At 34.9% G+C, this 23004-nt stretch overlaps 2 protein-coding genes across 2 annotated transcripts in view; both read left to right on the forward strand.

The window, feature by feature from the left end:
• Positions 1–12062: 12062 nt before the first annotated feature.
• LOC111628427 lies at positions 12063–13707 on the forward strand. The gene has a single exon (XM_023372207.1). The coding sequence runs from the start codon at positions 12133–12135 to the stop codon at positions 13270–13272; it is 1140 nt and encodes a 379-aa protein (XP_023227975.1). The 5' UTR covers positions 12063–12132; the 3' UTR covers positions 13273–13707.
• A 2276-nt stretch (positions 13708–15983) lies between these two features.
• LOC111628424 overlaps positions 15984–23004 on the forward strand; it is a 71148-nt gene continuing 64127 nt past the window's right edge. The window contains exons 1-3 of the mRNA XM_023372199.1: positions 15984–16161; positions 16763–16883; positions 20604–20698. Coding sequence (XP_023227967.1) covers positions 15984–16161; positions 16763–16883; positions 20604–20698 — 394 coding nt within the window. The remainder of the gene's footprint in view (positions 16162–16762; positions 16884–20603; positions 20699–23004) is intronic.

Raw genomic sequence — 23004 nt, forward strand, 5'->3', positions numbered from 1 at the left:
CAAAAATTCAACGCGAAGCGACACGCAATGGAGAAAAATTTCAACAGAGGATAGGTTAATGTATTTTTTCATACATAATCGGTTATCCAAAAAATAAGTTTTCCAAACAACCTCAGTCCCCAATTGATTCGGATAAACGATGCTCTACTGTATAATGTTACATATATATAGTCTAGTTTTGTGATGCCACAATTGACAGATGATGTCATTTCTAGTTACGTGGAGAGTTTGATGTCTGTATATTATACTTTGTGATATGTACTGTACAACTCTACATTTTGGATAATCAAGTTTCTATTGTTTCTATTTGTCAAAAAAATTTTAAAAATAATGTGAAATCCGCAATTTTTACACCGATGTCGGAAACATCTTTGTAAACAACTCTGAGGAAAAAACACTCTTGGTGAGAAGTATATCGGAGGTTACCAATTGTTTTCACATTAAGGTGGGAAAGTTGACACTTAGTTGATCGGAATGCACAATAAGTGTCAACAGAAGTGGATCACGTGACTCATTTCCCACGAATAACGTATAAAAGCTTGAGTCCCCGGAAGCTCCACGTGATCCCTTGGAAGTTATATGTGGTAGAGGTGCCATATTTGTCATCATACTCCGGACTGAAAAGACATACGACCAACCACAGCCATTTGAACTTCCATCACCATTAACGAACATATTCAACGAATGCATATTAGACATATCCGCACAGAGGTATTTGTACTTTTTAGAGCTTTGTGAACTCTCTCTCAGACTAGCAGGTAAAGCTATTAGAGTGGCCCTTTTGTATAGTGAACTCATTTAATCACATTTAACCTAGGTATCCTAGTTTAGTTATATAAATAAATGCTTGTTTAGTTTTTAAACCTGTCTCTGAAGGACACCTGCTGACTTACCGACGCACTCCCCACTCAATTTTTTTTTTTTTTTTTGCCCTCCTAGCCATACGACAAGCCAAGAACGGGTTTTAACAATCTGTTGCAGAGTAAGTGGTCATTTGGGATGAGCCCAATGACCCACTGCTAATCTCACAATAATGTAGTACAGATGTCACACTGAGAAGAAGAGAAGAAAGTTTGTGAAATGTATCTATGGATTGAATAAGTAATTATCATCATTTAAAATGGCCAACAGTAACCATGAACCAATTTACATTATTTTTTAGAGGTGTAGTCTCAAATAAAAGATTCTCTCTGTAAATATAGATTTGATTCTTTTTTTTTTTTTGCTGTCAGTGGTGACTGTGAAACAGCAGATTGTGAAAATCTTTTTAGTATTTCATAAAAAAAAAAAAAAAGATTTGGCTGGGGTTTTTACAGTTGGCCGCCAACCAGACACCAACCTTCCCATTTTTCTAAACTGGGCTGAGGAACCAGGCTTAGCAGGGATTTGGCAGTGGCCTAGCACCTGAGCTCCTAGAGACTCACAACAGGCCTTAAGCGGCAGATGGTTGTCCACTATTTACAGATACCACCCCGCCTCCAACAGCACCCAGCCCTGGAAGGCCCTCCTCCAGTGTGGCATCATAGTATTACCCTTGCAGGGCCCCCTTTACGCTCATTTGTTCGTTGATGCTCGACTTAACAGGCTACTACGTGAAAGTGAGCAAACGGTTGAGGTGGATAGGCTAAGAGGCCATTCTTGTTGTGGCCTTATATTGTGCTTCACACCCCCTTGGAGCCTCTTCTTAGCATTCCTCATTATATTTTTAATAAACAAAGATGGTTTGGCAAAGCAGTCATTGGTGTGGATTGATGTTCCTTTCTGAAAGAAATAATTTGCAACATGGAAAATACAATCCAAAGTACAGCTATCTTAGAGGAATTTGTTTTTATTTTGTTACATGTAGAAAAACTTTGAACTTTAGTTATTAAGAAATTTGTAAGCAAAAACCTTTGCAGGTACAGATAATTCAAGATATTTTTACATAAACTGTTACCTTAATTTTCAGTATATAACTTTCTATATGAAAATTCTCATTACAAATTCTGTAGTGTAAGGTAATGGTTCTCAATGGTTTTTGAGTTAGCAACAGTAATGATTTTTGTTGGCACACTAATGAGCAAATGTTGCACCAAAGATGCTCTTACAGTATGTGTATAAGTGAAAAATGACATTGAAGGCCTATATTTATACATAAAATATATACAAATTATATCATATGCAAGATGTAAAGACAGTTCTATGAAAGAAACAATAAATATCACCGAAGTGATTCTAATGCGTGCTATAGTTTGAAACAAAAACAAATCAGTAATTCTACGGAATTACTAATTTGTGACAGGGTTATTTTTATCAAATTGCAAAAGCCGCACGGGTGAAGCCGCGAGTACAGCTAGTTAATACATATTATATTGCAATTAATAAAACTGATATTTCATACAAAACATATTTTATATTTATCCATTATAAAAANTAATTTTTAAAACTTTTATGGTATCCTTATGAAAAATTCATTGGTTGAAACAAAAGTATAAGGCATTCTCAATTATCAAAATGCATTTCATTATTTTTCACAATTTTCAATATTTCATTACAAGTCTGATGTGATACGGAGTCAAGTGTTGGCAAGTCTTGACTCATGACATTGTCAAACACCTCACTTTACTCTTTACATAAACTTTTTGTTTGCATGAATTAGATCAGGGGTCACAAAACCTTTCACAGCAGGCCAAATAACTAAGAGAATGATGAGCGCAGACCTCATAACCATTTGTTCAATACAACACACTGAATACACAAAAAATAAAGATAACAAACATATTTATTTACCAATACACAAACATGATGGCTGCAGCAAGCTCATAATCGCCTTTCTTAGAAACTTCATTGCAGGTACTTGCACAAAAAGTGCTCTGATATCCAAAGTCACAAAAAGCTGAAAATTTAATTTTACTGATTTTCCTAAAAATTATATTACTGTCAGATGCAAAAATCAGATTCGACCAATTTTGGCATTTTTACTTACACTTATTTTAATTTTTTCTACATAGTAAGTTCATCTACAATCTATGATATTTCCATATAAATAATTATATTTTAGCTCATTTCAGCAGTGGGCCAGATAAACTGAACTCGCGTGGCGTAGTTTGGTAACCTTTGTATTAGATAGTATATTAGATGAGACTTATGACAATAAATCTCACACCAGGTGGATTTGTTTTTGTAATTAAAATTTAATTAAACTAATTCATATTTACTACTGGTACTATTGTAAATGTGATTTTAATTCAGTTATGATGTAATAAATTTTGTTGACATTTAATTGATGCTGGATTGTTAAGTATTATAGGAAATATACATTAATCATTATTATCTGTATGTGTAATTCTTATAAATTTTTATTTTTATCTATCTGTGATCATCTAGAGTGATTCAAAATAAAAATGTACAAAATAATAATACTACCTATGATCCTGTGAGAATTGAAAATTTGGACCTTAACAAATAAGGGGGAAGCCCATGTAAAGCCTGGAAAACAAAACATTAAGGAAAATATTGATCCAAACCAAAACCAAACACTGGAAAATGGTTGAGAAGAGCATACTTTCATATACAGAATCCCGCAAATGACACAAAAATATTCATGTAATAAATGTCATTTGAACCAATAGGCTGAGACAAATCCAAAACATGGCAATCAGCAAAGACCAAAATAGATTTTTTGTAGAGGTTTTGCCTGAGAAAAGATTCCAATAACTGCTCATGGAAATGATGGATGATAGAATAAAGGAAAATCTCAGGAATTTAGGGATAGCAACTGGAATTGCAGATCCATTGCAGATGACAAAATAATGGCATTGAATTGTTTTCAACAAAGATAGTCTAAGGCTCATGCATGAAACTACAGACAATGTATAATCATCATCTAACATTCTTATCTATAAATTATCATAATTAGGAATATTTGTAACTGATTTCAAAAATGAAAATTTTATGATAAAATGTCATTTCCATTTCATTAACTTCAGTAAGTTTAATACTATCTTGAGGTTATTTGAAACTTATTTAATAGCCTGAATGTACTTTTAGGAATTAGCTATAAGTATTGCTTTATACATTTTTTTATGAATATTCTTAAATTAATTATTTTTTATGAATATTCTTATGAATTCTGATGTTTATTTTACAATAAATAAACATCAGAATTACTCTAGAATTGATATATAATCTGTGATATTTTCAATGGATATTCCTCTTATGTTGATTATGTTAATTGCTGACATGAATTACATATGTTATATTTTCTTGTGAATTTAAAATACAAGGTGTGTTCAAAAAGTATCGGACCTTTGGTCGGCAAAAATAAATTTATTGATTTTGATGTACAAAACCCTAATCCCCATCAAAGTAGTCTCCTTGGTAATGTATACACTTCTCCCAGCGTTCCTGCCATTGCTGGAAACACTGCTGGAACGCATCTTTTGGAATGGCCATCAGCCGGTCCGTCGCATTCCGCACGATGTCTTCTCTCGACTAAATTCGGGTTCCTTTTAGCGGCATTTTCAGCTTGGGAAATAGCCAAAGGTCACACGGAGCCATGTGGGGAGAGTACGGAGCGTGACGAACCACAGGAGTATTGTGTTTGGCGACGAAAGCCCGAATCAGATGCGCAGAATGGGCGGATGCGTTATCACGATGGAGCTGCCAAGTTTTGATCGACCACAGATCCGGTCGTTTGCGTCGCACTGTATCGGAAAGACGACGAAGGACCTCCTGGTAGTACTCCTTTGCGATGGTTTGGCCTTGTGGTGCGTACTCACGACACACCACCCCACGAGAGTCGAAAAAACTGTCAACATGACCTTTGATATTGCTGCGGACCTGCTGCACTTTTTTTGGCCTCGAGGATCGTCCCTGAAAGCCTGCTGAATCTTGCGAATGGTTTATGCTTGGGTATCGCCAAGGTTTTTGGCAAAATTTGATGTAATATCGCTGCTCACGTTGTTCAGTCATTTTTCAGCTTAGTGGAATCCGACGAGAGCGCACTACATGACCTCACTCATAGGCCGATTGCCAACGACTGACACTTCCTGCAGGCGGGAAAAAATTCAGGGCTGTGCATGACTGTCCCCTCCACAACTCCACCGAAGGAGGCCTCTCGCGCATCATCGGTTTACGTGGAAAAAAAAAGGTTCGATACTTTTTGAACAGACCTTGTATATTTGATTGTGAAATAACTTTCATTCATATCATAATTAAAATATTTTAATTTATAAAAATTCATTGCACATGTATTTTATCAGATAAAATTAACAGAATTATTAGATTATTAGATAGAAATTTAATTAAAAACTTGTATTTATTCTTTTGTTTCTCATGATTTTCATTAAAAAGTACTCAAGTGTAAAGAACTGAAAAATAGTTTTATTACAAAAACACAATATATTTTCTATAAAAAATTTACTTTTATAAATTTCAGTAATTGTATAAATTAGTAAGGACAGAAAGTTTATTGTATAATGAAACTTGATTATTTAGGTTTGTAAGTTATTTAATGCATGCTATTAAAAGACAAAATTTCTTTTATGATTTTTACAGGGAATAATTATAGAAATATTAAATAATTTTTAATTATAAAAACAAAATATTGTTTTTATAACTTTTAAATGAATAAATAATAGTTGATTAAATTTTGAACAAAATCTAATTTAATCTAGAAATATATCAATAATTTGTTAATTTCTGCAATTCGATTTATAAAGATAGCATAATTTTTGAAAAAGAATTAATTTACATTGTATGTCATAAATTTTTAAAATTGATTATAACTGACATTATTCATTTGATTTGTAATTACAACTAATTGTAAAAGGCATTTTATTATTCAGGATTTTAAATTGAAATATATGTCATTTGACAATCATTAAAATTTTGATTATGATTATTTTTTAACAAGTTTATTTTATCATAATTTTATTGTAAATCAATATAATAATAAATGTAATTAATTTCAAATATACAGTATTATTATTTTAAAGAAAATATTATTATGTCATTTAAATTTACTTTTTTTGACATTAATACATTTAATATATAATCGTCTTCTTCAGGCCATTAAAACGGTTAAATTCCTTTTTTTGATTACAAATAACCGACCGTTCCAAGCGTATTAACGTTTTGGAATGGAAGCAATAGTAGAACAAAAAATATAATTTTCAAATAAAAACACGCAATGAAAGCTTGTCAGTCTGACAACAGTCATTGGTAATTAACGCCTATATGATAAAAAGTTTATTCTATTTAATATATAATGTAATAAAATAGAAAATAAAATTATATTTTTAAATTTAATTAATTTAAATAAGAATATATTTAAATTATAATTATTGTAAACACAGTAAAATTGTAATATATAAACTGATTACAAATAATTATAAGTAAAATATTTTATTATTATATGTAAGGGCCTGCTATATATTCATTTAAAATTACAATAAATGTACTGCTATATGCACAGTATGTTAAAATGCCTGAAATATGCATTAAGCATGTTAAAACATCAATAATATACATTAAAATTTTTATATTGAAATACATATGTACTTTACTTCTTTGATAATAGAATACAAAGGTGATACAAGGGATGATGTCACAAAACATGCATTGGATTAATGTTTTGTGTAGGTATGCAATCAAGTCAATTATGAATAAAATTACATATTTAATAAAATTTTATATCTTTCTATGCTATCTAATCAATCATTATTGAATTTATTTCTATATATCAGGTTGTAAAAGTGAAATTTTTGTTTTTTCCTAGAAATGACTAGAAAAAATTGAATGTTTGGTGTAGGTATATAAATAGAGTAACCAAAGGACATTTCAGATATTGCTGACGCACATATTTCCTTGGAAATATATGCATCAGCAATGTGTGATAATATGAAATTTTCAAAAGAACACATTCACATGCTATAATTCTATCATTTCAGAAGTGTCTGCAATGCAACAAAGACTCATGATCTCACCTGTAAAATGCTGGATAAAGCATACATAGGTTATTAAAAGTCAACCAGCTACTGTAAATATTAAAGGGTCAATATAGCAGAAGGCAATGATCTACATTAGTTTGGCATCACCATGATGATGCTTCTAACTGATATCACTGATAGTAGAGTTCTTACTCTACTATGAACAATTGCATCATTTGAACAATAAGATAGAAGAACTTTGTCCAAAAATTGACAAAGTCTGATTTGTCCATGACAATGCTTCAGCACATAGAGCAAATATAACTAGAGAAGTTGGCAATCTGGGCTGGAGAGTTTTTTCCTTATCCATCTGAAAGCTCAGGCTTGGTGCCAACTGACTACCATCTGTTTTGCACTCTGCAGAACCTTATTGTCAATATACAATTCCACGACAATACTCAATGCTCATGACCATCTTAAAAAAAAAACCCTGGTTATTGTATGCTCATGAGATTAAAAGTTTGCAGTAAAGGTAGTGAGAGGGGATTGATATTGATGGTGATTACATACCAAGCAAACTGTAATCATTGTTGAGCTAATTGTCAATAAAGTGTTTTTTCAAAATGTCTAAATTTCATCTTTACAGCCTTGATTTTCTACTTACATTAGTTAATACTGGAGTGGAAATATAGCACCAAACCTTCTTTGAAGTACCTTCTAAACAATTCTCCAGTAGTTTATTATTAAAAAAGAGTACTTCCAGTGAAGGACGTGTGCGGAATGGCTCCGTCTTTAGCTCATCGCATCGGCCAAGTTAGTCTTTAACCCGAGGATTTTTACACACTGTTGGATTCGTCTTTCTGTAAGCTATCGTTTGCCGTTTATTTTTTCCGGATCGGCCCAGCCATTCGGAAGTTACATCAGCCGGAAGTTCCAGGTTTCCGATTGTTTTGTCCAGGCGATTTCCGCCGACAAGTTGGCATCCGATATATCATTTAATTCGGCTTTCTTCGACCTTTCCTACGCCGTCGTCAGTTTTTGATTCTGACGGTCCGTCCTCGTTTTATAACGTCCGGAAACATTCGCATATAGGGCCGTCGCGCGGGCTTTCCGGGCCACCGGCTCCTCTCTTACTCGGGTAATTCCCTTAGTAGCACTGCACCTACTCGTATGCTAAGTTTCGTGAGTATATGTTTAATAGTCTTAGTTTTACGGACGATCTTAATTTCGCTCCTAACAAAGGAACCAAAGGTCGTTGACCTCAGCACGTGACCGGGTCAGCTTCCCTAACCGACCCTAATTCGGTTGTTGCTTGGCCCGCTTCTCGGGCACCGCTGATCGCATCAGCTATTGTAATTTACCGCTCGGTTTGCAATAAATTCACCGTTATTCTAGTATTATTATATTATAGTATATTGTAGATTATAAATTAGCTTCTAAGAAACCTGTTCTGTATACTATCAGCCTGGTTTTACTGTGTTACTCGGGATACCACGCGGCGAATCATTGATTATGAATTGCCCAGAGAAGGACCTCTTAGAGAAAATCACACAAGGACTTGGTATTATCATGCAAGCCCTACCGGCTAATTCTTATGGCTCGGTATCGGTAAACAACCGGAAAGCTATACGTCAGGCAGCGTTCGACATGCACGCAGCCGCCAACAGCATTTATGGGATGGTCCTGGCCTTAAGAACAAAGCACGGAGAGGGGAATAACAATTATGCAGAGGTGGTGAAGAGAGGGGCTACTGTTAAAAGAGGTAGTAACACCACAAACATTATAACAAATACGATAGCTACTAATTCTCAAATAGAGAAGACTGAAGACCTAATAGTGGAATCAAATATTACTGAGGAAGGAGAGAACCTGTGCCCCAAGGAAATGATGGAGGCGATAAGAGAAAAGATAGACCCAGCCAGTCTGGGAATAAATGTGCGGCACATCTCAGCTATGCAGGGAAAGGAAATTAAAATCAGAGTCAAATCCGAGCAAGACATAAAGAGTCTGCAGGAGGCAATCGAGAAATTACCGGAGCTTAATGAAAAACTAAAAATGACTAGACTAAAGCACAGGAGACCCAGGGTAATCCTGCTAAATGCCCCAGCCGAGGAAAGCCGGGAAACACTGATTAAAAAAGTCTACGAGCAAAACAAAGAGCTAAGAACAAAATACTCAGAGGAAGCCTTCCAAAAGGAAACTAAAATAACGCACAGAATAGACTCGAAAACTAGAAAGGGGTGCAGACACGTGGTGATGTCCATCCACCCAGCAATACGAAACATCCAAATAAATATGAAGAGAGTGAGCTACGAGTGGGGGACACTCGTCGTAGACGATTATATCCCCATTATGCGGTGCTATAGGTGCACTGGATTTGGGCATAGGGCGGCAAAATGTGACCACAGGGAGAGGTGCAGTCACTGCACAAAACGTCATAAATACAGAGAGTGTGACAGCCACCAGCAGATTCCAAAATGTATAAACTGTGTAAAGGCAAACAAGGAACGCAGTGACAAGCAGAAGTATGACACAGGCCACAATGCCTTTTCTCCTCACTGCCCGGTACTAAGATCATACAAAAAATTACTGATAAAGCAAACAGATTATGAATAAGACCACAACCAATCAGCAAAGACACAGCAATAGTCCCAGCATCATGCCCAGTGATACTATAAAAGTATTACAAATAAACACCCAGAAGAGCCAAGCGGCTACATCCTTAGTTGTTAAGTCAGCAAATGATTTAAATGCTGACATTATTCTCATACAGGAGCCTTACACAGTTAGCAATCAAATTGTCAGATTTGGCAGCTGGCAGGTATTAAACAAAGGGGCAGCCAACGAAAGATCGAAATGCGGCATAATTGTCCGCAACAAAAGTATCAGTCTTGCTTTAATCCCCAAGCTCAGTTCAAACCGAATAACCACGGCTGCGCTTCACGAAGGCCCAGTTGACTATATCATCTGCATTTACTTCTCACCCTTCGACAAGGACGAAGAGTGCATAAACGAATTGACTTCAGTAGTGAGGAAATTGGGGAACAACACCTTCATTGTGGCTGGGGACAGTAATGCAAAATCCCATTTGTGGTATCATGAAAGGGAAGACAACAGGGGTCGCTTACTTCAGGACCTACTAAATGAAATTGACGGCATCTCACTCAATACGTCTGACACCCCCACCTTCCAAACAGCAAGGGCCAAAGGTTGGACTGATGTTTGCCTGGCACCTACGGAAGTGGGTAGAAAGGTTATCAGCTGCCAAACCCTGCTTAAAGACTCGGCCAGCGACCACAGATACATCCTCACTATCCTTGAGAAAGACCAAAGTACTACTGAAAGCCATGATAATTACTACAGTAAAAGGATGAACTGGGAACTATTTCAAGAAATGTTCGCAAGGAATTGGAGGAATTATCGATTCACAGAGATAAGTAGTATAACAGAAATTGATAACTATGTAAACCACATCACAGATTCTATGGCTAAGGCCATCCAAGGCTCTTCAACGTACAAGATAAGGGAATCCCGTACCCACTGGTGGGATGATAACTTAGAAAATGAGAAAAAAATGATCAGGAGAAAAAGAAGAAAGTGGTTAAGGGAAACAAATGAGGAGATGAGGATTCAAAGGGGGAAAAATTACTTCGCTGCTCTCAAAAACTACAAAAGTAACATCAACCGAACCAGAACCAACGCATGGAGGAGCTTCTGTGGACAACCGTCCATCGACCCTTGGGGGAACCATATAAGATTGTATTCAAAAAAAGGAAAGCTAAGGGCCTCCCCAACATTATACCCGACGGCTCGAACAACAACAACAATAGTTATAGTATTGAGAGCAATATAAAAAAGCTACTGGAATTCCATTTCCCAAGAGACTACAGCACAAAGGACAAAGTCCATCATCAGGGAATCAGGACGGAGGTCGGCAAAGACTACAAAAGCGAGGACGATAAATGGTTCTCATTTGAGGAGGTAAAGAAAGCAATAAACACTTTAGCCGATAAGAAAGCCCCGGGGCATGACAAAATAACTGCCGAAACGATAAAAAAGGCATTCGAAGCAGTACCGATTGCCTTTGTCCTGATATACAACAGCTGTCTCCTTCAAGGCTACTTCCCAAGGACTTGGAAGACAGCCAGTATCAAATTCATCCCCAAGACTGATAGCCCCAAAGAGGAGTGGGATTATAGACCCATATGCCTTCTACCGGTCCTGGGGAAGGTGCTGGATGGCCTGCTGATTGGCAGGGTCAACTGGCACCTAACCCGGAAAGGCCTGATGAATGATAAGCAATTCGGCTTCCGGCCAGGAAGATCAACGATTGCGGCAATCGACAAGGTCAAAAGCTTCATCAAAGAAGGCTGGAGTAAGGACATGCATACCCTTTTGATTAGTGTGGATTACAGGAAGGCTTTTGACCACCTCTGGTGGCCTTCCATCCTGCAATGCCTCAGGAGGGCGGGATGCCCAAAGAACATCTACCACCTCACTGAAAATTACCTGTCCGACAGAGAGGCCAGCTTCAGCCACGATAAGATCAACACCACAATAAAGGTGAACAGGGGCTGCCCGCAAGGGTCTCGCAGTGGACCCGGGTTGTGGAATCTGGTATATAATGATCTTCTCAACACCATACCCGACACGGAAGACACTAAGATCCAGGGCTTTGCGGACGACACGATTCTGATGGTCAGACATCGGAACAGTAACATCCTGCAGAGTAACGGAAACGAAATGCTGAAACTTGTGCACAAATGGAGCGAAGACAACAACCTGCCAATTAATTACCAAAAATGTGAGGCTCTGGTTTGTACAAAAAAATCAAACCGCAAACAGCTCCAACGCCCCCCTGTCTTTATATCAATAGCTACAAGATAAAAATTACATCTCATCTCAATTACCTGGGGGTTCTCCTTGACCCCACCCTTAGTTTCAATAGCCACATTGAGGAGCTGTGTAAGAAAGTTAGCCAAATGGCTAACAAGATTTACCACATAGCGAGGAACACTTGGGGATCAGCACAAAGCATAGCAGGCTCATCTACAAGGGGGCAGTTGAGCTGATGCTGCTGTATGCAGCACAGGTATGGGGCAATAGAGCTGACATTGTCTGCAACAAGAGGAGATTACTATCTGTCCAGCGTTCATTCGCCATTCGGATCTGTCGTGCTTACTGCACGGCGCCCACGAACGCGCTACTGAACATTGCAAACATGGTTCCGATACACATAAAAATTAGGAGTGTTGTCTGTCTTTGGAACCTTCTCAACAAGGCTCCAATAAACAACGAGACAGACCATAGCTGTGACATCAATGTGAGTGATGAGAACCGCCTGGAGGAACCTGAGATGAAAGCTCAAATTGTCAAACACGGGATTGATAGGAGCACTAATAGATGGGACACCCTCCACCACCCAGCAGAACACAGCAGTATCAAAATAGAATTGAGAGACAACACGGATCACCCGGCTTACGACTGGCACATTTACACCGACGGAGCCAGCAATGGAGATGGCACAGGGGCAGCTCTGGTTATCTATCACAACCACGATAAGGTGGTTGTACACGAGGAATATTACAAGCTAGGTGAGCTCTGTACTAATAACCAGGTGGAGCTCTGGGGTCTGGATAGAGCCCTCAACTACGTCATCAAGAACATAAAATGCATGAAAGGATCTATCAAATTCATAACCGATAGCAGGTACGCTCTTCGAAGCGTCAATGACAGAAAGCATCAAACCGAAACTGGGGCAAACATCCAGCAGATGGCGAGGCACCTCAGTAAAATGAGGCTGGTCAGCTTTGTTTGGGTCCCTGGCCATGCCGGGATTCAAGGTAACGAAAGAGCCAACGCCCTCGCAAAGAGAGCAGCTAAAAGTAACATAAACATATCATTCAGCAGGCTCCCCCTAAATTACATTCATAAGCAACTAAACTCCATTATCATAAAGGAATGGCAGGACGAATGGACCAATTCCTCCACTGGAAGAACAACGTTCAACTTCCTCCCATCCATCAAAACCCGTCAGGGTATGAACTACCTCTCTCCCTCTTACCACCTTACCCAGGTGCTTACTGGCCACGGGAACATCCCTAGCTATTTATACTGCATTAAAAAGAGGAACGACGATCACTGCGACTGCGACGGGTCCACTACAGGTGACATCAGTCACATTCTAACCGACTGCCCGAATCACGACACACCAAGGAATGCACTCATAAACTACTGTATAACCAACGGTACAATCTGGCCTCCGCCATGGGAATTCTTCTGTGCAACCAAGGAGGCATACAGCCAACTCGACAAATTCGCGAAGGACTGCGGCATCTTTGCCGTCAACTCAGCAACCTGAGCCCTGGACTTTTTTGGGCGGTTTCCCGTCCTTCTGCCACCACCATGAAGGTTGCTACCGATCACCCTCTGCAAGCGTGATTGCAACTTAGTTAATTGGACATGTACTGTACATTGTCACCCTCTGCAAGTGTATCTGCAATGTTAACCAGCTATGTAACTACTGTCATCTCTTACCCCTAGTGTTGTAGTATCATCACTACCACTTTACTCCTCCGGCAAGACTTGTTTAATCTTAATTGTATTAATTATAAACTATTTGTTGTATTAACCACAGGATGGTGTATATATTAGCATCAGGTTCTTGTTGTAATACTCTGCTTCCGGATTGGTCTCTGTATTCTGTTGTACTACTGACTTTATATTATTCGCGATGTAAGTTGGCATTGGGATCCATACCTACCCCAACCTTTACTTCCAACCTATGCTATCCCTTACCCCCAACCTATCCCATCCTCTCTTCTATACCCACCCTACTCTCCCTCCCACCCCACCCTCATTCAGTCACCTTCCTTCAGGCTAAGTCGAAAGACAGCCTTCTTCCTTTATGACCAGTAGTTTATTATTTTGATAATGACTAATGTTTTCGATCCTTAGCTGGATTTTGAAGTCGAACATAAATGTTGTGTTTTAAAAAATGTTCCGTTAATTGAACGCATCTCCAGGTTAAATTAGCTGCATGATGTCATTGTTATAAAGCAGGATACAAGATATTAATCCTTTAAACTTTTAAAAATTTTTAAATTTTGATGTTATTGAAGGGCCAGGATCTGGTTTGAAGTAATATCTGTCATGTTATCATAATCTATCATAATAGTACAAACGTTTTTCATCTTTGAAATTAATGCTTCTCCTTTGTTTTTTGACTTTATAAATTTCCAGCAATTCTAAGACCCTAATATTTTTCGATTGTTTGGCTCTCTTAATGATAGTGGTGTTCTGTAGATTGGCCTAGAGGTCACCGTCTGAGGCATAAATAGCCAAGGCAGTGGTGAACTTGTTGTGGCCGATATCATAATTATGTTCAGCCAATCTCTTTTGTAGAGAGCATGTTGTGGAACCTATGTACTCCAATTTCTGTTGGCTTCTATAGTCTGTCACTGGAATACAATATATCCCAGTAAGCAGAGTTGATTGGCTACATTTGCTGTTGCATAATGAGTGGTATATAGTGGGTTGTGTATGTATGTTATTTTGGCATTCTTATACTCTGCTATTTCTTTAATGCTATGTATTAGGTCTGTTATGGATGTTTGTATATATATATGCCTTGCTGGGTATACAATGACTGACAGTGACTGACTGAGTGCCTTATGTGGGAGTTTACAGGACGAGGGCACTGAATACATCCCCAGTTGGCACTGTAGTAGCCGATGATGGTTATATTGTAATGTTAAATATACTAGAAGAGAAGATTGAATCAGAGGTCAAGGTAGCATAGCTGGCAATGCATCGGAGAGTTGGGGGTTTGAGTCCTGCTCTGGACTGATTCTTTTCTTCCAGTTTAGTCTAAAATTATTTAATTAAATTATAATTATTAAATTTAATATGAGATAGCACCTAACATCTCCCTCTAGGGCCAAATTTATTAGTAAGTTATAATTATTATTGCCAAATTATAGTCTGAGGATATATGGCAGTTGGAGCATTATTGCTATGTATTGGGTTTGTTGTGAATGTTTATATTTATTGCTATCTCTTTGTATATATTCTTCATCATATGATTACACTTTACTACTATATGAAAAGTATTGGTATCTTGCCTACTATTTCCATGATCACTTTCCTTATCTTGCGCATTATTTCTTCCATTGTTATTTTTGTTACATCAACTCCACTTGTTAGAAGGCACCCCTTGCAGGAAAGAATAAAGCCTGCACTTTTGTTGGTGGGCCACTAGCAGGGAGTATAGGAGCCTATGTTTTTGTGTGGTGTTCATGGTTTTCCATAGTGGAAGGTCTCGGCAAATTTGTACTGTGTTATCTCACTGTATATTTCCAAGGTAAATAAACCTTATGTTTTGTTTACATCATGTCTAGTTTCATACAGGAATCACATAATGTGGTGTTACATCTGGCACAGCCAACAAGATTCTTAATGATACAAGTTATGGAAATGTAAATATGGCACCTACAAAAGTGAGTCAAAGAGGAATTTGAATAAGCTTCATGAAAACATTTGGTGAACTTATGGCTGAGATTGATAAAACTGTCATAGATCTTTTGTGGAGTCATCTCATCTATAATCATGACAGAGTGGTAGAGTTAGATCCACTGGTAGAGAGAGATTGCACAGAATGAGAATGCAACCGAGGATAATTTTTTGTCAGAAGCTGATTCTGTTGCTGACTATCAAAGCAGATATATGTTGATGGAGACCAGGATGAAGATGTTGTCCAAGGACTTAGACATTGGAAGTGTCAGAGGTTCACAGAGGAGTCATCAGCAGGTCAAAAATTGGTGAAATTTGATAGTAACTCCAGAGGTTGGCTTGGAGTCAGTTTAAAGGGATTCATAAGAAAGTATCTCAGTGAGGGATAAATTCCAGTATCTACTCTAGGCCATTAAGGAGAAATTCAAGGCCTGTGAAGTCATAGACAGTTTTCTGCCAACAGCACAGAACTATCCCAAGGTCATAGCATATATGAAAGAGTGATTTGTGAGTTATAGTACTTAAATACAAGTTTATGTGCGAGATATCTTCAAACTTGTCATGGACAATAAGAGTGAAGTTACCGTGGCTGATTTGTATGACAGACTGGAGACTTATCTGAGAGAGTTGGAGTCACTGGGAGTGACTTCACAAAAGTATGCTGACATGTTGTTTCCCATGGTGGAATCATTGTTATTGCAGGTGACTATGAAAAAATGGGAACTAGTTCGAGCCATGAGTAATGAGCCTGAGGTTGGCACCATGAGTCATTTGATGTCCTTCCTTAAGCTTCCTTGATTCTAAAGCTGGAACTATCTTCTAAATATAGTGGAACCTTGCTTAATGAGCATAATTCATTCCAGAATCTTGGTCATAATGCAAAACACTCATTAAGCAAAACAATTTTTTCCATATAAATTAATGTAAAATATGATCATGCGTTTCATGTCGAAAAAAATAGTCAAATATTTTATATATAATGTTTATTCAAAGAAAATTATACAATATACATTGTTAAGGAACATGAACCAAACTAGCACTTTTCAAGTCCCACATGCAATCAGAGAACTTTACACACTTTTCACATTGCAAGGCCATGAAAGAGAAATACACACATATGAATATGGATTACTCTGAACAAGTTAGCACTCTTCGTATATCATTCAATGAGAGGTTTGTGAATTCCAGAAATACAAGATCTACCTGCAACTTTTTTCAACTCCATTTGATGTGAATGTGGAAGATGCCCCTCCAGATGTTCAACTTGAGTTGATAGACATTCTGTGCAGTGATGAATTGAAATCATAGTTTAAAAATTCTGATCTCCTCGTATTCTACAGATACATCATTTCCAAAATTGAAAGAAAATGCTCAATTTTGTGAAAGCATGTTTGGCAGTATCTATGTATGTGAACAAGCATTTTCACTTATGAATTTAAACAAATACAAAACATGGAACAGGTTAACCAATGACAATTTGGAAAATCTGCTGATCGTTTCATACGTTGAAATGCAGCCATTGCATTAATCTCTTGGAGGTCCAGCCCACTGGTCAATAAACCTGGCCCTTCTTCAGAAAAGGTTGTGCATCCCTGATTAAATAATTACTGCTGGAAAGTGTGAAAAAGGTGTGAATTTACTATGGCATATAATGTCAGAAAATTTACACCCTTTTCACACTTAGATGACATTATGTCATCTAAGGAAGAGAAAAACTGCTTGAAAATATTTAATGCAAAATGCTTAATCAACAATGAAATTTCATTGTTGCATTAAGCATTGTGCACCAGTAAGTTTCATGAAAATATTAATATTTATTACAGTTTGTCACTTCTTCAATGAATGATGCTTTTATGAGAATGAAATATGGGAATTAATTTTATAACAGTAAATATCACTTTAGGGAAATTGTTACAATTAAGAAATTAATATATTAAAATTATAATATGTTTATTACTTTTAAACTTTTGATTATTATTTATGTTATGATTACAGATTTTAATAATAATTTGAAATTAAATATGTAAGATAAGTTTGAATGTAAAATGAATGATTCTACATAGTTAGTAGTGTATTATTAGAAGAATATGTGGTACACCATAAGATAGATCAAATATAAATTACATTATTTATCATTATATAGAAAAAATAGACAAAATCAAAGCTAAATAATGAGTAGTACAACTGTAAATAATAATCATTAAAGATTTTGAGCAAGCTATATGTCAAGTAGACCAGTGGGATAAATGCACTTCAATCTAAAAGATTCATTGTGCTGTATGTCTGTCCAGAATTGTTGTAGACTAGATAAATATATAGGTGAAAAACATTAGTGGTTCCAGAAGAACTCAGAGAGGCTAACTCAAAATTATAAATATTTAAATAATTAATAAATACTTTTTAATGACATACACACAATTAGTTATTCTTTTAATCACCATAACAGTGTATTTCTATTAATAGGACTTATTATACTGGTGTATAAAGATTATAGCAACTCAGTCACACAGATTAAAATCGTTTTATTTACATTTACCTGTGAATATTAATTGACATATGCACAATGATTGTACTGTGGATGGTCTTAAATACTTTTTAATAACATATGCATAATGATTGTACTATGGATGGTCTGATAAACCATACCAGAATGTCATAAATGTTTTTACAAACAATTTTTTTGAACTTCAAACAAAGAAATTTGAACTTTTTTTGTGTCAATGTAAAGAACTTAAGACCTTGTAGGTTGCTTGAATCTGCTCATGGTGCAAAATAAATGAATATATATATAAACATATATATATATATGTTTACATATTTTACATAAATGCTGTATTTACTTGCTCATGTATATGATGAGCTCACATATAGGACGAGGTGTGACTTTAAAGATTAAAATAAAGAATATTAGATTTATTAATACAATTCTAATTTTATTTTGTCTAATCACAAATAAAATATCAAATGCACTTAAATGCACACATCTCAAAAATTACTGGCATTTTAATCTTTAAGGAAAAATCTTGTAAAATCTACATGTAATCGGGAACCTTTTTTGCCAATTCTTAACAGTCAAATCCACACTTATGAGTTACTCCGACTTCTGATTTCCAAATAATTATCTGTTTTCATGTGGGAATGGATTAAAACTTACATTGGGCTCCTGTGTGATTTTGCAATTTCAATTTGGAATTCAATTCAAAAGCTTTGTGTTTTCTATTTCTATTTATCTTTACTCCTGACAATACGTAAGAATGATTCAAATGACCCAGATAAAATACTTTTGTTTTTAAACACCATAGGGTAAGCATCCACTAAAAAAATGCAAATACAGGGTTTACAAAAATTATTGCAAAAACCTAAAGAATCCTTCACTTGCACGTATAGAACGACCTAGGTTATGAAGTAGTGAAAAATGGTTAGAAACCTCATCTTATATGCGAGTAAATATGATATATCTTTCTAGACTGAAACAAAGATATAAAATTAATGTAAATTTTTTTTAGAATTAAAGTGATGAAAACCACAAACTTAACATTTGCTTAATAGATTGACTGATTTAAATGGATTATAATTGTTAGAACTTTTGTATAACTCATATCACTTGATTAAATCTACTGTTATCTAAGGTGGTCTAGTTTTTTAATAATATAAAGATATTGTTTCACAAAATAATATGCCATTTACAAGTAAAAGATTGTTTCCATGAGTTCACCATTATTGGTATTCTTAGCAGAAATTGTCATGCATCAAAATATAGTTTTAATGTTTTATTATATTCTGTAAATATTATTATATTATAGTGTTTTACTGTATTTAAATATAGTTTCAATGCTTTATTATATTTGGTTTTTGTGCTTTTATAATTAATTACAGTAGAGAGTCAATTATCTGAAAATCTGTTGCCTGAAAAAATCAATTACCCAAAATCTACTTCAGGGAGTATTAACTCCAGAATTTACAAAGTTTTTACATAATAATGATTATCAACAGTCTTCTATAGAGCTATCTCATTTTATTAATTTTACTATTACCATATTTTACAGCAGATAAGATGCAACTTTTATTAAACAAAGGCTCAATAAATCACCCCACATCTTATATATGAAGTTGTGATCTCCCATAGGCTAATGAATTTCTCAAACAGCTTTTAGTAGTTCAAAACAGCTTTACAGATAACCTGGTCAAAGTCTTGAATAAAAATGCTGTTGCTTAATTAAACATACTATTTACTAACCTGTGGCAACTATATTCCCAAATCACTCTCAAGGAATTTGATGTATGCAAGCAGACTTATGAAGCTGCATTACAAGATGTCTACAGTAGTGTAAACTGTAGCCAGTTAAAGCCATGCACATGTGTTGTGGTCAGTTAAGTCAGCTTTAACAGCACAGATCTTGTAAACACATGCTAAGAGCAGTTGTGTTTGTTATATGCATGCCTGCCTTTTCTGAATTACATGTTTATGTAACTATTTGACAGCAAAACAAGTTATAAAAAATTATCTCAGGGTAAATGTTAGGTTTTCACACACTTTTTATAAAGGCACCATTTTTGACCCCATATACCATTGGACTCTGGTGAGATATGTTTTATAGGACCCATAATATGGATATAGATTCACCAATTTTTGGACATGTATAGTACCTTTGCATGTTGTTTGACCATAATTAGTCCAATCTTACTACCTTTACTCAATATAAAGTTATGGAACTGGTTCACTTTATTTGTAACATCCTGTATATAAACAATTAATAATTATTTGAGAAGAATTATGTCGCATGAGTATGCACTGCACAAAGAATTTTTCATATTTTTAATGACAAACTTAGTGATTTTAGGAAAAGCTGTTTGATAAGCTTATGATTGCAGTTTAAAATTGGATGTAACCTGCTTTATCTCATATCACATAATCTATACTTGCTTTTAAATTGTCTGTAAATGCAAAAAAAAAAAAAAAAAAAACTTGAGTTATCCATGTAAAATTTTGGTACTTATTTTAGTATTATATGTCATTTTCTTTATACATCTCTGCTAATCCAAACTATTCTGTACAATAATTAGTTTGAATTAGCAAGATTATCATTCTTAAACTATATGACAGTTTTAAATATTTAACAAGTGAATTATAAGACCAGTCTATGCAATGATTTAAAATAATATAAATATTTTATTTTTCAGAGGAGCATTTTCTATTGTCAGAAGATGTGTCCAGAAAAATAGTGGATTAGAATTTGCAGCAAAAATAATTAATACTAAGAAACTTTCAGCAAGAGGTAAATAATGGAAATAATTATTTAATTTAATTAAATAAATAAAAATTACAGTAAATATTTGTATTTTTATGTTTTAAAATATTAATTGTTTTGGATTATAAAATTAAAGATTATAGTAAATTATATTACAATAATCAATTTAATGATGACAGATAACTATTGAAATGAAAAATTTTATTATACAAAAAAATAAATTAACAGATTAAACATGTAATAAAAGTGTATTTATTTTAAGAAATATAAAATTATTTTTTTAAAAGGTAATTTTTTAATTATCACTGCGAATTGTTCCAATAAGAAAATATTAAAAAATTTTTTTTTGTTAAAATTATTAGTTCCATTAGAATAGATATTTTGTAAACTTAGAATATTTCTACTTTATGATATAAGTGTTTAGTGTAAAATATTTTTAAACCTGATGAAAGTTAAGTTTTCAATTCTTTTTCAAAACTGTTCTCTAGTTTATTTTAAATTATCATTAAAATAATTTTATTATTTTATTATTTTTTTATAATTTTATTATTTTTTTCTTTAATAAAAGAAATCACAGAAATGCTATATTAAGTATCATATTATAGTATAAATAGTAAAGTATACTAAATAAGTATAGTAAGTATAAATAAGTACAGTCGATCCCCCTATAAGATGGTAGATACGTTCCGTTCTTTATGAATCAATTTTGTAGGAATCGCAGCCAATCACAGCCTGACATGTGTGAAGTTTACGGACTATGGCTGTTTGAAAGGTTTTCTTCCATAAAATTAATCGATTCTAGACTAATCCAACTCAATATTTCCAAAATACGTATATTTTTTTTGGAAATAATCCATATAAACTATGCTATAAATAAAAAATTGTAGGATTACTTACCGAGTGTGCACCATTCAATATCGTCGTTGCTCAAGCTTGTTTTCATTGCAGAACAGCGCAGCAAACCGCAGGCGCGATTTCTGATGTTATTTTTTTGCGAAAACTTTGTTGAACTTTGGAGACATCATTAATATAAATAATTTTAATTGCCGTTGAATAAGAAATGTTTTTTTCACAAGAAATGTATAAAATTACGGTACTGTATTAGACTTACGGTACCTAATTTACATACTGTACAGACGATAGCTCGCCTAAACTGTCCGTAGCGTGGCGTTAGATGGCGGAAAGTATATATATAATTATAATAAAGTTACAATAAATTAAGTTAATATATAATTATATATACAGTACCTAATTCATATATAATTTATATATAATTATATGTACAGACGATACTAAACTCAATTTACCCGCCTAAACTGTCCGTAGCATGGCGCTGGACAGCGGAAAGTAGTTCGGTTGCCCGATGACGTTTTACGTAATTATAGGAGTTTTTTAATCATTGTTTACAGATACCGCCACAATTTTTTCACTGTCTTATAGGAACCGTAATTATAGAAACCTGCCTTATAGGGGGATCTACTGTATAGAAATCAATGAACATTTAATTCCTATACTTATTTATACGGGTTTAGTGATGGCATGTAGTCATGAAAATTTGAAACATTAATAATTAGAATATATTTCAAGTACAGTTTTTTTCTATGCATGCCAGTAGGCTCTGAGTAAAATGAAATTTTGTGTAAATTTCTACTGTGCTTCAAATAATCCAGAATGTTTGCTTAGATACTAATGTAACTATTCTCAATTAACAGGAAAACATTAAATGTGTTATAATGTTTTTTCTTATGTTTTTACTATAATTATTATTATTTTAATCCAATTTTTCTGAATGCATACATTAAGCTTTATTATATTTTATTGAGTATATTACTTGAGGAAAATTCAAACCAGGGTATTCATCAAAATAAATAGCATTCAGTAATTCTGTGTTCAGGGTGTCAGAAGCTAGAGAAGCACAATTTCTGAACCTTCATTGCTGATGGCTTGCATAGACTTAGCATAAGTAGATATCTATATATATATAAATGGACATGTATGTCCCTGTATTTCACTTTTTCGCCAAAACTACACATCACACGTGAATGGTGTTTGTATGTGGTGGTAGCCCCAAGTCTTCATTCGTGCATAGGGGTGGTTGCGTCTCGATAGCTATAAGGGTGCGGGAGATATGAGGCTGAAAGTGGTTGAAAGTGGCTTTCAATTGCGAATGTTTTGTTCGAATTTAATTTGAACAATGTTCGAATTCGTTCGAATTAAATTTGAACATAAAATTCGAATATTGGTTCGATTATAGAACGATTGTAAACGTTCCAGAAACGTTGAAAATAGTTCGTTTGACTAAACGTAAAAATTCTCTAATTAGTCTGGAAACG

The sequence above is a fragment of the Centruroides sculpturatus genome, unplaced genomic scaffold, assembly GCF_000671375.1.
Source record: "Centruroides sculpturatus isolate CEXI.00-Female unplaced genomic scaffold, Cexi_2.0 scaffold557, whole genome shotgun sequence".
NCBI lineage: Eukaryota > Metazoa > Arthropoda > Arachnida > Scorpiones > Buthidae > Centruroides > Centruroides sculpturatus.

Excerpts from the sequence above, each read along its gene's own strand:
- LOC111628427 (XM_023372207.1), top strand. The coding sequence starts at position 12,133 with ATGGTTCCGATACACATAAAAATTAGGAGTGTTGTCTGTCTTTGGAAC.